A 21,307-nucleotide genomic window follows, 5' to 3' on the forward strand; every position below is an offset into this window, starting at 1 on the left:
ACCGATTACCGATTCGATTACCAATTATGAGAGCAATAATCGGCAGATACCGATTCAGTTACCGATTATAATGAAGAAATTTTTTTAAGTGTAATAATGCACACAAAATTTTTTATTCCCATGTGAATTTAATAACAAGATTAGGTAAAATTGAGAATACAGTTATAATAACAGTATAAAAATATATAAAATACACTATTATTAAGTCATTGAAAGGGGAAATTAAATTAACTTATATTTAAATATTTGTTATTGTAAACAACTTGAACTAGTCTAATAATTGTAATTTACAATAGGTAAGTTTTTGTTGCGGAAAACTCGCATTATTATCGACTATCACTTAAGGTTGCATCAAGAAATTACCGTTTAACAATGTAAACATGCTGCTTTATTTTGTTCACTTGAGTTTATAGAAAAATGTTTCCACACTTCACTTTTTTTCTCCCTACTCGCCATCTCACTATAGTTATATAAAAATGACTAAAAACCAACTCTAGCACATGTGATTTTATTTATGTTAACTGAATATATAAAATTATAAGTACTTTTTCACTTTTCACGTCACATACAAATAACAAACGGATAATGTTACCAAAGACGCCCATAACGAGTTTGTAAAACACAGTGATAAAAACTAGAAGGTATCGGGACCACGATTTTGAACCGCTACTACGACTCGAAAAGATCGATTGTCATAGAATCCACTGCAACTGTTTGTGGTATTTTGATTGCGTGCCATCTATTTTACTTCTCTGGCTATACGTAATGTACAAGGCCATTAAACAAAAGACGAAACGTAAATAAACGTGTAGGAAAAATGCATTATTTATTGTTTGAGGCAATGAGATTTATTAAACGTAACGAAATATCTGTAATTATGATATGACGCAGTTAGATGAATTTTGTAATATATACAAATATTACCGTATTTCGTCCTAAAATGTGTAACAAAATATTACACGGTAAAAACCAACTTAATTACGCCGGGACGTAAATAATCGGCAAAGTAATAGTTAAGATAATCGCCGATTACGATTAATCGGTAAGTACCCATAATCGCCGATTACGATTCATCGGTATCCGCATCGGTGCACCACTAATTTAAATCAATATTGAGGTGTTTATTTGTGGTTAGAAAACATTTCGCATTTTTCGCGGTTTGGGATGAATTTCGCGTGAAAATTCGCGATTTCGCATAAAACCATATAATCTTGGCTCTAATTATGGCACAATCTGCTGATCTAGTTTCTTCAGTGTTCAACAATATTTTTTTATTTTTTTATCCTGCAATATAGGCTCCAGTCTTTCAGGCAAAATTTCAAGGTAATACTTTTCAGTCATGTCTCCTGTTCATTATTACCGGCAGTGAAAATCTTCAGATGTAAAAGTAAAAAAAAAGGAACACAAGAGAAGAAAGAAAAGAGATTGGGTAGCGACTTCCTCCTCCTACGGCAATTCACGTGCAACCAATGGTATTATCTTGACACGTGTCGCACCCGTCTGCTGGGGAGGTTCGCCAGTAAACAGCGCTCAAAAATGGTCAAAGTGACGGATTTTGTAGGCACACGAGCAGTTGTGGAACTAAGGCTCTTTTCAACATTCTAGGAAAACCAATAATTTCTGATGACTCAAAAATTCATCAGTTTATCACAGTTTTCCCGGCATCAAAAAAATTCCCGGCTAATCCAAGGTTTCCCGATTTTCTCGGTCGGGTGGCCACCTTATAAATGAATGAGAAAATTTAAGATGAAATAATAAATAACAAATTTACAGGAAAAACCTTCCAATTATAAAATTTAAAAATAAAATGAAATAGCCAACATGGCATGTGGAAAAAGCCTTGAGAGGTCCAGCATGCATCTACGGAGAGAGTCCGCCATAGCGAGCATTTTTATCTTTCTCCGCCATCCCCCGGGTTACTGTATCTCGGGCCAACCTCCCACCTGCCCTGCGACCCAGCCCGAGGCGGGAGTGCCGGGCCTACCTTGGTGGGGGCGGGGGTGGCGGGGGAGGGCGGGGCAGACCGGGGCGCCTCGCCCTCGACATCGCTGGCCGACATCCAGTCGCTCTGCCAGCAGCTGTCGCTGTCGCTGGACTCCTCCTCGTAGCTCTCGTCTGCAAACACACGCGGCCAGGCTGTCCACAAGGGAAAAAAAAAATTCGTACCAGTTTAGGCGAGAAAAAAGTACTAGATTTGAAAAAAAAAAGTACTAAATTATAATTTATGGTTTTAACAATTTAAGAAGTTATTATGACATTGCAATACTCTAACTTAAATATCACACCACACACACATACATTCCATAGTTTTTTTAAAATAATTCCGCTTAATAAAACACATTGGAGTTACTGTAATATTATTATACTAAAGAAAAAAGTACTAGATCTGAGTGTAAATGTACTAGACCACTGTACTAGATCTAGTAGGAAAGTACTAACTGTGGACACCCTGCACGCGGCTGGAGGAGACACGGCCGAGAGGCGACCAGCTCTACCCACTCCCCGGCCGAAGCACTCCCTACAGCAAAACCACTTACCATCGACTTTACTTCTCCAAGGCGAAACCTGCATGCCCAGATGGGGCAAACCTGTGTATTGAACAAATATGCATAAACTGCAATGAAAATAAATTACGTCAAAATTTTTCACTTGGGGTGGCAACACCATTCACAACAGAAGACTGGTAACCGAGGCTTTCCTGGTGACAAATTCAAGATAGCTCACTCCACCCGTCTACGAGTTTTATGGTGAAATTTTTACTGTGTTTCTACAGCACACAGCATTTGACTGACCTGTCTGTGATTTGTTGGCAGTCATTTTTCATCGTGGCAACATATGTGATCATTCCAACGGCCGCTAAAGCTAAGGTTATTAAATATACTTATATTACCACGTCCTTAACCATGTTTTTAGTCAGTAAACATGAAACCAATATCCGTAGTATCATATCCTTACACACGGTCACACCACTCACTAAAATAAAATGTTAACTAGGGGCACCAAGCAGGTGCTGGCCTCGTGCTAGGAGCAGAGCGAACACAGTCACTCACCCAGGTCTTCGCTGCCATCGCTGCCATCGCTGCCACTGCTGTCGTGGCTGGACTGATCCCCGGAGTCCTCCACTATCTCCTGTAACATCCGGAGCTCACGTCAGCCCGTCCGACACGGCTGCTCCTCCAGACACCGCCAAACCATCGTGACCAGACATACTCTACTCGAGTGCTACTGCTCCATCTCACACGCCATGTTTCATTTTTCTTTCTTTTTTCCATCATATTTTTTAAGAGCTATTTCTAAAATATTCTCAACCAGTATTTAATTAATTGTAATATCATAGGTGTAAAAAAGGGGTCGTTACCACTATGCCGAAATACCATAATGCCGAATGTCAAAATTGACCACAACGCCGACAACTGCCGATAGAAAACTGCTGTGTACCACAATGCCAAAATAACAACTGAATGAATTTGTGTGTGTTTCTTAAATGTACCTTAATGCCGAAATACCACAATCAAACCTAACCTTACCTAACCTAACCTAGCATAATACAACCTAACCTAACTTAACCAAGCCTAGCCTAACTTAACCTAGCCTAACCTAACCTAGTCTAACCAAGTCTAACCTAACCTAGTCTAACCTAACCTAACCTAACCTAACCTAACCTTTGTGGCAGTCCTGCAATGACATTTTTCAGCGTTAGTGTATTTCGGCGTTGTGGTCAATTTGGCATTTCGGCATTGTGGTATTTCAGCGTTGTGGTGCGTCCCCGTAAAAAAGGTGCAGAATTCTTCGTAATTATCATCACTTGTGCTACTTTTTACACCCATGATATCAGACTAAGTGAATATCTGTTGAAAAGTTTTGGGCGGAACATCAAACGCAAGGGAGGTATCGAGTGACAATTGTATTACTAGCGCTTAATGAAGATTATGAGGAATAAAACAAAACAAAAAATCACCAAGGTTTGAGAAAGAGTGTTTCGATGCTGAAGGAGGATCTAAAGCTTGATTAAATGGAATGAAAGACAGAGGTGGTGACAGTACATGTCTGTAACATTACTGGTAATCTTTTTCTATTCACAAAAACATTACATATAATAATTAAATATTAGCAAAAATTAATTATCACACAAAATTTGGTAGGCTTTTATTTTAGTTTTCCCGCAATTTTTCACACATCACGTGTTCAATCAATCGAATATGAATGTTCATTACCCTATGGCTCGTAACCAAACAGTAGCTTGTGACCATCCTAGTTAATTTCATTTAACCTGAACACTTTAGAATTAACCTTGTCCCTCCCATCAAAACTGCTGACATTTCAAATAGCACACAACATGGCTCACACCTGTTCCAAATGATAACATGATAGAAAAAGTTAATTAATTTTTTCAGCCCTTTTTGACTCAAATAAAAACATTGCATTAATTCAAAAATGCTCACATTAGCCGGAGAGCACTATACATATTAACTGTGTGTATTTCATTCAGTGTACTACTAATTTGTTTACAAATGCCAGGTCCTTTGATCTGAGCTCTCGGTTATTACATTGATGTTACAGTTCAAACTTGACGGGGTCAAAACTACGGCATCATTTACAAAATACGTACGGTATGTGTGGATGTATTTCATTTCCGTTTGTATCGTTTCAGATTACATCGGTTGTTTCACTTTAATATGTTCAATTAGGTAACATTTCCACACATTTCAGTTCTTTCCTTCAATTTATTTTGTTACAAATCAAGCATTTAATAATTGAAATTAGATTCTATTAAAGTACTTTTATTTCATAACTAATGGGTTCTTTTGATGCTTTTTCATGTAATTTTACTTCATTTTATTTATTTAGTTACATTCGAGTACAAATCATTTTATTTGTATTTTATCAAGTGATTTTGTTTGTTATATTAGGTTTCCCATTCATTTCGGTATATGTGGATGTATTTCATTTCCATTTGTATCGTTTAAGATTATTCAAGTTATTTCACATTAATATGTACAGTTAGGAAACATTTCCACACATTTCAGTTCTTTCCTTTGATTTATTTCTTTACAAGTTTACCACGGGGACGCACCACAACGCCGAAATACCACAACGCAGAACGTACAATAACGCCGTATGCCAAATTGACTACAACGCCGACAGCTAGAAAACTGCTGTGTACCACAACGCCGAATTACCACAACGCCGAAATACATTAAGGCTGAAAAATGTCATTCCAGGACTGCCACAAAGGTTAGCAACAAATTCATTCAGTTGTTTTTCATTTTGCTCCTGTAGCCCCCCCTCCCCATAGCAACATTTTTCGGCGTTACTGTATTTCGGCGTTGTTGTACACAGAAGTTTTCTAGCTGTCTGCGCTGCGGTCAATTTGGCATTCGGCGTTATTGTACGTTCGGCGTTGTGGTATTTTGGCGTTGTGGTAACGACCCGTTTGCCACCTGCTGGCTTTGCTCGTCACGGAACACAGCAGGCGGTACGCTCACCAGCTTGACGGGGGCGCGGCGAGGGCGCGGGCTGCCGGACGACTCCCGGTCGCTCTGGTCGCTCTCCAGCCTCTGCAACAGACAGGCCGGTCGAGAGTCCAGGCCGTGCTCCCGCTCTTCGTCTGGGGGCTATCTGTCTTTTGTCCCGGCACAAAAACTGAAACGCACGCCACTACGATTGCCTGGAATCTTTATTTTCTTAATAAACACCAAACATGTTTTCTAAACGTTTTCACGTCACCACGCTGAGAAAAAATATGTGTTTACTATTATTCATTGTAGTCATTATTATTCATTACGTGCAACACGGAAACTTGGTTAAACGAATATAGTATAAATTCCCATTACTTCACAGACCAATATTTGATCTTCAGGAAAGATAGAATCACTCAACTCACTAAGAAGAAAAGACGTGGTGGTGTGCTAATTGCAGTTAAAAAAAAAAAAGTTTATTTCTGTTCATCCTGTTCATAACCATGATTTCCCCGAAATTGAAAGTGTTTGGTTAAAAGGTAAAAATGCAAAAAACAATTCTCTAACGTTAGGCAACACCTTATCTACCCCCTGATACAGCTATAAATACATTCCAGTCTTATTGAAGATAAACTAATATCCAGTCAAGACAAATTATAAATTATTGGTGACTTTAGGTTCCTGATATTGATTGGCTAAACAAATCTACTATTAATGTTCTGAATTATTCCTCTAAATCCTAGACTAAATCATTTACTTAATTTCGTTTCTAGCCTAAATCTTGATCAATGTAACAATACCCAAACTTCAAAAATCTACTATATATTTGTCTAACTAATTTACACCAATGTACTGTGACTAATGCTGAAGATGTACTGATCAAAGAAGATGTATATCATCCACCGTTAAATGTCATCTTATCATTTGAAACTTCACCAAGTAATAACTTATCTTCGGTTTATAGAAATTACAAAGATGGAAATTTTCTTGATCTCTATAAATTGATTAAAAATCATGAATGCACAAATTTCTATAAATATTCTGATGTTAATCAACTTGTTGATCAGCTATCTAAATATTTAACTGATAAAATTTATATTTTCATTCCACTTATTACTAAAAATTTATCTAAATATCCATGTGGTTTTCCAAAGAATTAATTAATTCCTTAAAATCCAAGAAACACTATCATAAACTTTATAAGAGAAATAACAACCTTTTTACTACAATTATTTTTCTTATTATAGGAAACAAGTAAAAATCCAAATAAAACGGGATAAAATTAAATGGTCAAAGTAACTAATAATAGCATTAAGAGTAATCCAAAAATTGTTGGCACTACGTAAAATTAATGAAAGATGGTTATTATGATCAGTACCTTTAAAAATCAATGATGTTATATGAAATGATCCTTCTGTGTTGTCCAATGTTTTTGCTAAACATTTTTCTAGTGTATATGTGTCTGCTAATTGTAACCCACAAATTTCTATTACTGATATGGGCTTCGATTCTATACCTTTACCAACCATTTCTGAAAGTCTTGTCCTTTGGGGAATTAAGGTCCTAAAAACCTCTAAATCAACACGACCTGATGGCATTCCAAATTTTATTTTGAAAGGTTGCTCCCATTTACAACATATTTTTAATACCAGTTTAAAATCACAAGTGTTTCCCAATAAATGGAAAATAGCCAAGGTAACACCTATCCATAAAAATGGTTCAAAAATTATTGTTTCTAATTATCATCCAAGATCTCTACTTAATGGTTTCTCCAAAAATTTTGAAAAAATTATGTCCAAATTATTATATTTTCATGTCAGTAACAGATTATCTATCAGTGAACATGGCTTCAGAAGAGGAATGTCTACAGCTACTAACTTAATTACATTTCTTAATCCTATATATAGTATAAAGGCAATATTTACACTTTATAGAAAGTAAATATTTAATTTCCTTTAATATTTATTTTGTTTAATTACATTTTATTCTGTATGTTTATATTTGTAATCTATGATTGATTCAGACTGTAAATTTCTTTGGTTATCATTTTGTCTATGTATTACTCTATGTTAATTTTTATTTTAAAAATTATCAAGGCTAGCATAGCAGTATTTTTTGAAACCACTATTAATTTAAAGATGAACACGTCAGTAATGGTTAGTAATTTTACTAGTTTTGTTTTATCAACAAACTAAAGAAAATCGTTTACTAGTGACGGGAAAAATATTCTTTTAGAACGAATTGAGACTTGATTAAGACAACAGCTAGAACGCAACGTTTTGACATTAATTTATAATGGAATATTTTATAGAAGATTGAAAATGGTTATTAATGCCAATATTAACTGAGATTTTGAAGAAAATAATAATTTTAATTGACGAAGAAAAGACTCAGACATCAAGATTTTAAATAATTACTTAAGAAGAGAAGTCGACAAATATCCATGTTCAAGAGATCGTCAAATGACTTTAATTTGCTTTGAAAACTACGAAGATTAAATGCCGTTTACAATTCCGAAGAAAGAAGAATCCTGTCAAAGATTGAAAAGTCGCAGTTCGAGCCCGGGAAGGATGAACGTCGCAGCCCATAGTCTGAAGGATGGAGTCGTGACAGCGCGTATTCCTGCCGCACGCTAGAGGACGGAGGAGCAACACCAACATCGCAGTCCTGAATGAGTCGAACCAAGGAGTCTCCGAGAACCTACACGTCTCGTGGGTATTCTGCAGCAAGGTTTGGTCCCTTACCCCATCACCCGAAGACTCGCTGAATATAGAAGTATCCTAACGAATTACAATTTAAACAAGACGAACATTTTTCGCAGAACTAGAATCTTTTATATTATAGAGAATATTCTTTGTACAGAAAAACCGATTAACTTGTTCATCTTTAGATTTACAAATCAAATTCCGGAATCGCGATCCCGAACTAGATAATATTAGCTAGTATAGATGGAATTTGATATTGGTAGAACGTATTGCTATTTTGGTTGAATGGTACTGCAAGTTACGTACCCAGTAGTCCAAGCTCTACCGGACTGAAGTTAGTTAAAATAAATAACATCCAAATAATCAACATTTGATCGTAAAGATAATTCACTCAAGTGAAAGAATTGTTAGATGCTTTTAATTTGAGAGTAATAACAAATCTGTAGTTTAAAATAAATTATTTTTAGTTAAGTTTATTTATATAAAGTGTGATTTGGTGCATGTCAAAGTGTATTGTCACCGTCGTCACAAACATTACACACAAATATAAATATTACATTTGAATTTGTTTACACGTTATTACAAGGTCTAGTCACGATATTAGTATTTAACATACTTTTGACACACTTTACTTTGACTTTCAGACACAAGCTTCTAGATACAATTCTTAAAACTGAGAGAGGTAGGCTAGAGAAACCGAAATTATTAAATACATTAAATAATTTCAATATTTACACTACTCTACAATAGGTAATTAAGTAATTAATAGGGGACAGGTAGACGCCTGCTATTTCGATTTGGCCAAAGCCTTTGACACTGTTAACCACTCTATTACTTGGAAAGTTATCTCAGTATGGTTTGTCATAATTACATAAATTGGTTTTACAGTTATTTGACCATCAGAAGTTAATTTTGTATCTATAAATAATAATCATTCCTCTCTTTTCAATGCTAGTTCTGGAGTTCCTCAGGGTGGCACTTTATCTACTCTTCTTTTCAATATCTTTATCAATGATATCACCAGTGTCTTAAATCACTGCACCGGAGTCCTTTTTGCTGATGATTTGAAAATTTACAGGAAAATTAGTACTCCCAAAGATTACTTATTATTACAACAAGACATTAAAAAAATTAATGATTGGTGCATGCATAATTTAGTTAGACTCAGTAAGGACAAAAAAGATAATATCCTTTACGAGGAAATATTATCCAGTTAAGTACGACAATAATTTGTTGAACTCTCAAATCGCCAGAACTACCTTTATAAAAGATCTGGGAATCTTCCTAGATTCCAAGTTAATTTTTCATAGCATGTTAACTATCTATATTCTACTACCCGAAGAACTTTGGCCCTAATTAAATTCATAACTTGTTATGCCACTAATCCAGATTCTATTCTTTCTCTCTATTTTTCTTCAATTACATCTAAATTAGAATATTGCTCTATTATTTGGAACAACATAAAGATGACTGATAGTAATTAAAATTGAAAGCATTCAAAATAAAGTAATTGAATTAATTAATCTAAAGAGATTCCCTGATTCTATATTTACACCTCTCTCTGTTCGTAGAGACCATTTGGATGCACTGTTTATCCAAAATTGCTACAACTCTAAAAATTAAATGTAATTTTATCCTTGATAACTCAGGCTTGAGAGTACCTCAATTTAATAGTCGCTTAAAATCCACTTTATGTACTATTATTAATAATAATAATAATAATAATAATAATAATAATAATAATAATAATGACATTATCTATAGAATGATTTCTAATTACAATAAATTAGGTTTGTAATTCTCGTAGGTGAATTATTTGGCATTTATAAAATCAAGTAATGCAATCTAGTATTTTAAATTGTTATAAACTTAGTTAATAATTATAACAGAGGATTTTTTTAATTATATAATTACATTTTTTTTTCTTTTTGTATAATATTGTGTTGTATGTAGTTAGAGGTGTTTATTGTAGTGTTGTATTTTTCGTGTCTGTTGTGTTTGTGTATTTGTTGTTACCGCCAATATGTGTTACTCTTCCTTCGTGTGTTGGCCATGTGTTGTTCTTACCTGCTATGGTACCGATGGAGAGGGAGTCCATATGTTAACGATGATAACCTTGTGTTTGTCCATGTATAATTATCATGCCCACCACCCAGGTCTAACGACTGTCGGTGGGCATGTCACAATTATAAATAAATTGAATTATGTTTGACAATATGCCTAAAATCCCATCAGTAAGAGATGAAGGTCTGCATTCACCAATCACAGAGGTGACAATGCGCTAACTGGACATGGAATTTCGGTGCCTTTCCGTTCTGTTTTGAGGCCATTATGGTGCATCGCAGTCTTACTCCACGTGTGGTGTTTTCGTGTTGCAGAATGCACACTGATGTGTGTGCTAAAGCTAATCTGCTATGAGAATTTAGAGTATTTGATATGTGTAACTATTTTTCCAGGGAAACTTTAAACCAAAAGGCACATCAATACCTTTTACCTGATTTTTCAATTTTATTTTGATTTGCCGGTAGCTAATTAAACTATGCAATCCTTTTGGCACTTGGTTAAGTAATCATCTTTGTTTAAATGCCTTAAAATAAAAAGCAAATATATAAAACCATAAAATAACCTAACTTTAGGCCTATACACAGTTTCTAATACAATTCATGAACGGGGTTAAATATTTTACACCAAAGAATTTAATAAATACACGCAGCAATTTGATTTTTGTAATTTATTACATTTACAAATGAATAAATTACACAGGATATTCGAAAAAAAAGTAAAATTTCAACTATATAACTTTTCCTACTGTTTGTTGGAACATGTCTCCATAAGGATAATTATTATTCTTCGTTGAATGAAAATAATTTGAGAGCACTCACAAAAGGTCTGGCGAGAGAGATGTGTTTTGGCGAGCAATTAAAAAGATCTTTTATTTGGTCACAGCTTTTTCAAATAAAATTCAGCAACCCTAAAATTTTGAAGGTATTTTTTTACTACAATGATGACTTGAAAACAAGTTATCAGGAAAACAATTTTGCGCATTGCCCAATCCAGTTGCCTCCACTTTCATCATTCCTCTAATCCAAGTGAAAAACATACATGTTTTACTAACTAGGTTAGAGCGGGCCAGAATTCTCGCGAGCTGACCCTGAAGCGCTCGCCCCAACACTGTCAGCCCGCACGACTTCTGGCCTGTGCAACACCTGACACTCGTGTAGTTACAGACTCAGGGCCGCAACTGGGGGGGGGGGGGGAGGGGGGGGGGGAGGCAAGCGGGGCATACGCCCCGGGCGCAAAGCTGTGGGGGCGCCTACTACAACTGGTAACTGGTAAAAAGTTTTTTAACTTGCATGCCAGGAATGTCTAATCTGATTTACAATATAACGTCTCAACACAGCACCATTTTTCCGAGGGAGGGCCCCCCCGGACCCCCCCACTTTATTGGTGTGGTATGTGCAAAAAAAAGAGCCCCGGGTGCCAGAGACTCTAGTTGCGGCCCTGTACAGACTATGCAAGTGGAGGACGCTCGGAAAGACCAGACAGCACACAAACGACGCAGGTCACTGACCGGGGGCCGGGCACGTGTGCGGAGCCTCGCCACCGGCGACTGGGAGCCATCACTGCTGCCACTCTCGCTCGGCACGCGCTGCAACACAGAGCACACGGCGGCGCTGGTGAGCCAGACCGCTCGGCCAAACACAGCCGGGCAGTCGTTCCAGCGCAGACGAAGGCTTCCACGACCCGGTAGTCACAAGGCTTCAGGATCATCTGTATTTCCATTTCTGGTACAGCCATAATTACAGTGACAGGTCTTCAATCTGGCATTAGATGATTCTGCGATCCGGCAAAAATCGAGCCGCTGGCCATCAGATTATGGCCATTGATCCTTGCTATCAGGCCGCCTTACTGCTCTGCTGATGTTTGTAGTTCGCTCAGAGTTTATCATTACTGTCGGTCCTCATTTCTGTAGTGTTTCCTTTTCCTAACAGATTACATCTCACGATTACAATTCCATAATGACATTGAAGAAAGACAAAACTCATTTGTATATTTTTTTTATACAGCAATGATCCTGCAAAATTGCTAATGTTTCAGTTACACGACGTAGCATATCTTTGCACCATCGTACACCAATCCCTCCCTTAGCACATCTAAATTGCATGAATTCATTTAGCGCTGTGTTAAATTTACTACCCCAGTCCTGAATAGCACGTCAGTAAATTTCAGTTAGCATGAAATCGCCACAGGCAAAAAAAAATTGAGCATGCTGCCACGAAGTCTGCTTCAACTCGGTAAACAACAGAGTACTGTTAGCTGTACGAGAGGGGAACAGACTACACTATCAGCTGTTGTACAAACATCAGCTATGGCAAGTTCAGTTGCAGCTATTGAGTACACAGGACCAAATGTTTTTACAACTGCGCATATGCCGCCGGGTCATACCGTTTTGGCCCGGTCACAGACCGGGCCGTGATGAACTTCAGTCTAGCCAGTGGCAGGAAACTCGCACGCACAAACACAAAGCAACGTTTGCCCAATGTCTGCTGGTAACTGATACATACACAAGCACCTGCAGTTGGAATCACATTGGAATCATGGCTTCCAAGTGAGAGCGTAATGAATCGTGTTCAAATATTTGATACAAAACTAGAATCATTACTGCATGCAGAATGTCATAAAGGACACACTTATGTTTTTGGTCACACTTCAGTTTTAAACAAGTCAAATGTGTGCACAATCGTACAAAATAAGGACTCTATCAAACGTTTATTTAAGTCTGATGCTGTTGGTTGTACTAGCGGGAATATATTTGATATTAGATACCGGAACAGAATTAAACAGATGATTCACACTGAAAAAATTGTTAGATGAATGGTGCAGTGAAAAAATCACAGGCCCGAAGGGATTGATGTAAACCAAGCTTTAATACTTATATAAGGAACTTATTTTTTAAATTATAATGTAAATATCCAGACAATAATATCGGTTTCACTGCCCGTAAAGGATGGTTTCGAAAGTTCATGGAAACGTATGCGACGTGGGTTGAAGGTCACGCTCAGGCGGGCAAGCCAACCAGCCAACTGACAATAAATACATAACAACCTATATCCCGTTATGCGGTGTCATATTTTTCATACAAAGTATTGGATGGTAGGCATGTAAAGATAAATGGTGTGACATATTTATCGTTTAGTGTTATTCTAAGCATTTAAACTACGTAAAGGATATTTCCTAACACATTTTGGAACAAGCTTCAGAATACATGTTTTAGAATAACACTAACATTTTTAGGACCGCATTAATTGTGCTAAGTGATGGTTTAGTGTTTTGACAAGTATAGTTTCCGGAATTTAAGAATACTACATCTTGCCTCTTATCGTGTCTCGAACTGAACTCTCTCTCCTTCCATTCAAACATTTCTTATTGTCCTCGGACGTTGATGTCAAAACAGACAAAACTTGATCATCCTGCCCTTGAATGTATTGCCCTGTCTAACTAGCTGGCCAATCAGCACCCTCGATACAGTTTTGAATCATTTACACTACTTTCTCAATTACACACTATATAAATTATTTAATTTTACTCACGTTTAAATTGTTGAATCATAACATAAATACAGAGGATAGTAATTAGGATAGTGCCGTCGATAGCTCGGAATCATTCTCATATTGAATTATATTGCAAATTTTTACAAGTGCATGTTTAGAAAACCGAACATCCATTGGCTAAGCAATAACATACCTAATTTTGTGTGCACAGATAAAATACTTACATATAGCAGGGTAATACTATAACACTAGCTAAGAACAATGCAAAGACAAAAATATATATCATAATGGCAAAGCATAAGACTTCTGTAAAGCTTCTATGAAATATTCTACCTTCACAGACATTTGAAACTCAGCAACAAAAGTGTTTGTGAGGAAGTGTAGCAGAGAAAACAATACTGACAATGCACAGCATAAAGAAAATTTATAAAAACTAAGATACATAGTATGCATAACTGTTTTTTAAACATTTTTCCCCCCTAACGTTTTCAATTATACTCAAGTCCAAAATTATGTAATTATCACTAGGTACAAAGGAACAACTAAATCATAAAAAAAAAAAAAAAAAATTACAAACAAAACTTGATTGATACCTTTATTCCAATGTTATCAATAGAAAATGCTGGAAGGATCCTGATGTCTAAACCAATAATAATCGTGTGCCTATGCTCCAATGTCCATGCAGTGTGTTTAACTTTAGGAAATGTTAATACTTCTACTGTCCAAATGTGACGTCATCGTTACGGCACTGACGGCTTCTTGACTCTACAGTTCACCTGAAGCAGGCCTCACTTCGCAATAAGCTGCCCACAACTGGCATGACCCTTGATCACAAAGAGAGGCAGACCCAGGATTGACTTCTGGAGGGCAATGGTAGTATAACACATGTTTATTACTTCAGAAGTCGTACTATCCAGTGCATATTATACCCTTCTGGGGAGAGGGGGCACATGCCCTAGTATCCCCTCTCTAATCCTCTCTCTCTAAATCTGCCCCTAATAACGCAATTACAAAGTTTTTCAACATTAAGTCGGAATGAAAAACACACTTTTGTGAGACTTTCAATAAACAAATAAAGCTATTTCACTGTAATTATGTAATGCTGAACAATCCTAACAACTTTACGTTCAGTTAAATGGAGAAACAGCATAACAGTTAACTATAATACCGTGTTCCACTGATTTCTCAACAAACAGCAGCAATTGTCAAGAAGAATAAAATAAACTGTTTTCAGAAGTTTCACCATAGGTCTTGTGCCGAATCAGTGCTACTTTAGGCACGATTTTTTTTATTTTCTTAGTTTTACAAAATTTTAAATTTTTTTTATAACTTCAATTTTCCTCCTTCGCTCGCTGCTTTCGCCCCAACCAAACTTGTTCGGTCGAGTGTACCGGCAGGTTAGCTTGTTGAGCAGTATAGTGCTCTCACCGCCGTTTCCCACCAAATTTGCTGGGTCTAGCCGACTACAGGGCTATCATCAGCAATGGTATCCACTGGCCGTCGCGTTTCGTCACGAGTTTAGCGCTACGCGTGACGAAAGTAGCCGCCCTAAGCTTCCCATGGTCACCTCCACCCCTTCTCGGAGGTGTGCTGAAGTTTGCGGTCTCTAACACGTTTTGGTGTCCTTTTTTCAAGCTCCGCCGCACGTCCCGACGTCTGGCCGGCGAACTCTTCCAGGGCAGGTCATTCACCCGACATACCCCCCCCCCCCCCCCGTCCTGGTCCACAGCAGTTATCGGCCAGCCGCGGCAATGACCAACCTCAAGGCCAAAATCCCCCCCCCCCCCCTTGCAAAATGGCGGCCACCAAGTGCCGCGATGGTCTCTGCGAGACTCCGATCTGCATGCCCACACCATCTATCGGCGAAAGGACGAACCAGCTGAGAGTGAGAGCGCACTACTGACCACCCTATCCCCACCAGGAGAAACAGTCGACCTCACACTCAGTCGATAGGTCGCTGGAGCCCTTTTTTTTTTTCTTTCGGAGCCCTTCGGAGCACTTCGGGTTTCCCGATCCCCTCCTCCAGAGGAACAGACGACCGGACTTAATTTTAAGTTAGCGTCCCGGCGCCATTTCAGGGATTTTGAGGGCAGCTCTCGTCCAGCGCGCATCTTCGCAACAGGTCGCAGTAACGACCAGCAGCTATCGTGATCCGCTTTCGGCAATAATGTAGTTGCTTTCTGAGCCAGGCCATGTCGCTTAGATTTTTTTAGTTTTTCTTCGTAGCTGCCCAAATAGTTAAGTTTAACTTTAGTTTTTTTTTGGTTTTCGGCATAATTATTTCTTCTATGGCTACCGCGAGCTCCCGCGCAGTGCGTCCCCGGATCACCCCCAGGGACAGCCACTATCTACTTCACCCTGCCAGCTAAGGTAAGCTGCACTTCGTCCCACACAAACCTGTTAGGTTGCCTTTTTTGGGGCTTAACTTCGCCCGGCATAAACTGCCTGCTAACCAAGCTAATCCAGGTGGATTATTGGTTATAGGCAGGGTTCCAGAATCCCAGAGGGTTCCAGAATCCCAGAGTACTCAAGAATTCCAGAGTGCTTCAAGGACCCCAGACCAGTTCAAGATGGCGGCCCAGTTCCGGCGCCACATTTTCCACCTCAAAATGTAACTCGTGAGCCTCTATAACGGAGTCTCCCTCCATCTTTCGGCACCCCTCAAAAAGAAGTGAAGAACAGCTTTATAACTCCGCCAGTTTTAGGACGTTTTCCTTATTATTATAAAACATTGTATTTTAAACTCATATATTTGTTTTTTTGAGCCTGCGAGCTGAATGTTCCTAAACAGTTGAACTTAGTATAGCATGAAATGGTGTTCCCCCGCCCCCCCCCCCCCCTTTTTTTATTTTATTCGTTAGTGTACTCAATGTAATGTATCAAAAATAAGAATCTGACATTGTTACCAGTTTTGTTTGTAATGGCTGTAATGCTGTAAGATATTTTCAAACGTAAGAAACCGGCAATGAAAAGATACTAAACTACTAATCAACAGTAAAAGCCTCTAATGAAACCAAACCATACGATTGTTTTCATTTGCTGCTACTTGAAACCACAATCCACGTAACCTTTCCTACTGTCAGGGAGGTTAATTTTAAATTGTGTTTGTAAGTGGGCTGTGCCCCTCTGGCAAGTTCTTTTAGATAATTAGCCTGACGCTTCCACCGGACATTTACTATTAAATTTATGGTTTTGGGTCATTCCATATGAAATCAACCAGAGGCCTTAACCTCTACACCTTAGATTTTCATGTTTTTTTGTATATTGGTAATATCAACTAAATACATTATAAATCTATTTTTTCTAAAAAAAAATTTTGAGTAGTTTTTTTATTATAAATTTTTGAAAATTGCAAAAATAGCCAATTTTAGCAATGTTTTGGGTCACTCAAATACTTGTAGGTTTCCAACTAATGGTGCTAGAAGGCTGTTTGACAGCTCATTTTAAAGGTCATTGACTGGGCTTCAATTTGATATGTAACATGACCAACTTTGGAACAAAAAAAATAATTTTTATTTGTTTTCAAAATTTTTAATATTGAATTTCTAAAAAACACCATTTTCAATTTTTTTTTAAAAAAAAGTATGTTATTCCTACATATATTGGTTAGATTTGTGCCAAATTTCAAGGTGGAGAATCAATGGGATCATGAGTAAATAAAAATGAGAAGTTTAGTAGATGCTTAAGGGGGCATGGTAGATAAATAAATGCTTTAAGCGTCAGTTGGACGTTATTGGTTTTTGGAAGACAACATTGAAAAACTGCAAAACAACAATCCTACAGAATGTTATTTGCCAACTTTATTAGCAGACGTCCTAAAAAGACAATTCTCGAGCGTTATTCATCCAGTGTTCTTTGATTAAACATTTGATCAATATGATAATACAAAGCACGAGATCTTGCTGAACAGATGTAGCCTAAGTTATAACTGACAAAACATGATACTGTGAAATACAATAACTTTTGGTGGTTTGCATGTATATTGGCAAAAAATAATGAGAATAATGAAGTTAAAGTCAGTTTTTTACATCCCAAAGGACCTGCTGCTTCCTTTTTTTTATCCAACACCAAGAGCCGATATACTAGTCATTAGAACTGAAGATCTTCTTAAAAAGGTTGAACCTTGTACAGCAACTGGGAGAACTTTTACACTCACTAAAGAACAGATTGTAGAGACATCACACCTGCTTGAACAAAGTATGCCACAACCTAAGTGAAAACTGTAAATAATTAAATATATACTAAACAGATTTTTTTCATGAGCAATTATATGTTTTGTCAGTTATAACTTAAGCTACATCCTTTCAGCAAGATCATGTGCTTTGAACTTAGGCTACATCTGTTCAGCAAGATCACGTGCTTTGTATTATCATATTGATCAAATGTTTAATCAAAGAACACTGGATGAATGTAAGGTAAGATTTGTTATCCGTGTTTTATAATTTGTCAAAAATTTTTAGTCTATAAAAATAAAATTTGAATACTTTACTAAGTCAAAATTTTATGTAAAATTATGCTAATCTTCCTTGCTGCAACTATTTCTTAAGGCGGGATGGTATCTAAACAAGAGATAAATGCATTAATTAAAAACTGAAGGTTACTTGAAGCAAAAAATTCTGCCTTGGTAATTTCGAACATTTAATTGCTGCGGAAGAAACAACGCTCGAGAATTGTCTTTTTAGGACGTCTGCTAATAAAGTTGGCAAATAACATTATGTAGGATTGTTGTTTTGCAGTTTTTCAATGTTGTCTTCCAAAAACCAATAACGTCCAACTGACGCTTAAAGCATTTATTTATCTACCATGCCCCCTTAAGCATCTACTAAACTTCTCATTTTTATTTACTCATGATCCCATTGATTCTCCACCTTGAAATTTGGCACAAATCTAACCATTATATGTAGGAATAACATACTTTTTTTTAAAAAAAAATTAAAATGGTGTTTTTTAGAAATTCAATATTAAAAATTTTGAAAACAAATAAAAATTATTATTTTTTTCCAAAGTTGGTCATGTTACATATCAAATTGAAGCCCATTCAATGAGCTTTAAAATGAGCTGTCAAACAGCCTTCTAGCACCATTATTTGGAAACCTACTAGTATTTGAGTGATCCAAAACATTGCTAAAATTGGCTATTTTTGCAATTTTCAAAAATTTATACAAACAAAACTACTCAAAAATTTTTTTTAGAAAAAATAGATTTATAATGTATTTAGTAGATATTACCAATATACAAAAAATCATATAAATCTGAAACATGAAGTTTCTAAATTAATTTTTCATTGGTTGATTTGATATGGAATGACTCTTTTATCCTGAGCACAGCACCACGATTACAGTCTATTAATAATTTATCTGTGATAATTAAACACTTTCAGACAAACATGTTTTGCATGAAGACATGTAAGGCCTACAAGGGGTGATTATCTAGAAGAGGTATGCATATGAAAAAGAAAAGGGGGGGGGGGGGGGGGGGGGGCAAAAGAAATCTAAAAAAGCTTCTCTTTTTTAATCTTTTTGTAATCATTCTATTAAAAGTCAAAATTATAATTGTATTTCCCCCCCCCCCCCCCTCAAATTAACTGAGAAAGAATTATTTTCCAGTAGCAAGTTCATGGATGGATATGATTTTCATCATGGCAGCCTACAGTTGAAATGTGGTTGAGTGAGCAATTTTAAGTCATCATGAAAGTGAGTTTTTAAAAGTTTCTTCGGTAATTAGTAGAATTGGTGATTGATTTAATTAACATATGTTTCCAAGATTTGATAGTCCATGGTCAATTTAAGAAAGTGTATTTAATTCATAATGAATAAATAATAATTGTAGCTAACCTAATCTAACCATTCATTCATACGAATTTAAAGTCTTATAAATTATCTAACCTAACCATACGATCAAAATAGTAAATTGCCGGTAAACTACTTGAAATATCAAAATGCCATTTTACACAATCATCAGAAAATTAAAAATTGCCTTTCCAGATTATTTGCCTTTTTCAGATCTGCCCTCTCCTAAAGGTTACCCACAAGGATAACATCAACAAAGCAGCCCTATTTGATACAATGTGCCGACATTATGTTTGAAAATTTATATGTTACCATTTCTATTTTATTTCCCATTCGGGTTAATTGGCAGTTGTTGCCAAAGATAACTTAAAACATTACACTTCATAAACTATTCTAAAATTTAATTGTGCTAGTATAGCCATTTTAGTATTTGTTTACATTTGCCATTGCATTATTTTTATTAATGAAAATTCAGTGTATGAAAGCCCTCTGGTCTTCATTGCCCATTCAACTAAGGAGTACTTAGTAATCTATAAGGAAATTGAAACCACTGTTTTGCGAGAAAATCAAGGAACATAAGAAGTACTTTTAAAAAAATACAATTTTAGAACTATTGACATTTAACAACTACACAAAGACCCTTGATGGGAACAATCTATATTTTACTACTAAAAATAAACTACTTAGATTCAATATGAAACCATTTCTTATCAATCATGACAATTATTTATTGTAAAACACTCACTCTTGGTTTTCTTCTCCCAGGTGCTTCAAGTGGGCTATCGCTGTCAGATGACTCTATAGCCCTTGATTTCTTTCTCTTCGCTTTAGCATTTCTGCTGTCACTCATTCTTACGAAATATCATCAGAAAATATATTAAAACTCTTATGTTGCTATGTTATGATTAATTAATAACCTTATAGCTCAATAATAATCTAAACACGAAAGTAAACATATACTACGCCAAAACAGCTGAAATTCTTTAAAATGGCCCTAATTGTGTTATATTACAATAATCGAAACCATTAACTCAAATACAGATGTTCAAATTCAACTGTTAAACGTATAATATGGCAACAAATACACCGCTAAACACTTTTATCATTACATTCTTCGGCCATTTTATAAATATCAGTACGTTTCTTTTACTCGCTCTTTTGCTCTCTAAAAGTAGTAAGGATAGAGACAGGAACGACTTTAGATTAATTTGTATTTTTACTTTTTTTACATTACATTTAAAACCGACATCATTCGTTTCATGGTGAAACTAATTAGAGAATAACTTATATCGTGCTAAAAATAAGGTGCGCTAAATCAAATTATATTGTATGTGATTAAAGTTGACGCCGACCGCCAATGCTCCTCTGTCGCATAGACCGCTATGCCTCATCAACGTCTCGCAAAAGCGTGTGCACCGAACGCGCCCGTGCGCGCAGCAAAGTGCAGTTCGTGCGACGAGGCGAACGCCATACAACGAGTGCTACACCGGCGCAAGGATCCGGCCGGGTGTGGCATATCCTTCCGCCGCACTACAACAAATTGTTATAATTATGTTTTTCCACAGGATTTTATTAAACATTATTTTTTATTAATTAATAATTAAGTCTTTGCAAAATCATGTTTCAATGTGCGATTTGTCCCGAACCTGGCCGGTTCAGTTTCCCGCGAAATTCACACGTTTCCGCGGGAGGGATGGCGGGGGAGGGGGGTCGCGCGCGGCGACACCGCTAGTGTCCTTCGAGAGCTCAACCAGGCCGGCAGCCTGCGCGCAACGCGGAACCTTCAAACTTTGCATTCACCG

At 36.7% G+C, this 21,307-nt stretch overlaps 1 protein-coding gene across 4 annotated transcripts in view; it reads right to left on the reverse strand.

Moving 5' to 3' along the window:
* The window catches only part of LOC134528469 (PHD and RING finger domain-containing protein 1-like), a 174,598-nt gene extending 153,952 nt beyond the window's left edge, over positions 1–20,646 (reverse strand). For all 4 annotated transcript variants that reach the window (XM_063362117.1, XM_063362116.1, XM_063362115.1 and 1 more), the window contains exons 1-5: positions 20,251–20,646; positions 11,736–11,813; positions 5,487–5,558; positions 3,051–3,129; positions 1,985–2,115 (exon numbers count right to left, since the gene is read on the reverse strand). In XM_063362117.1, coding sequence (XP_063218187.1) covers positions 1,985–2,115; positions 3,051–3,129; positions 5,487–5,558; positions 11,736–11,813; positions 20,251–20,355 — 465 coding nt within the window. In that variant the 5' untranslated portion in view covers positions 20,356–20,646. The remainder of the gene's footprint in view (positions 1–1,984; positions 2,116–3,050; positions 3,130–5,486; positions 5,559–11,735; positions 11,814–20,250) is intronic.
* Positions 20,647–21,307: the final 661 nt, after the last annotated feature.

The sequence above is a fragment of the Bacillus rossius genome, chromosome 1 (assembly GCF_032445375.1).
Source record: "Bacillus rossius redtenbacheri isolate Brsri chromosome 1, Brsri_v3, whole genome shotgun sequence".
Taxonomy (NCBI): Eukaryota; Metazoa; Arthropoda; class Insecta; order Phasmatodea; family Bacillidae; genus Bacillus; species Bacillus rossius.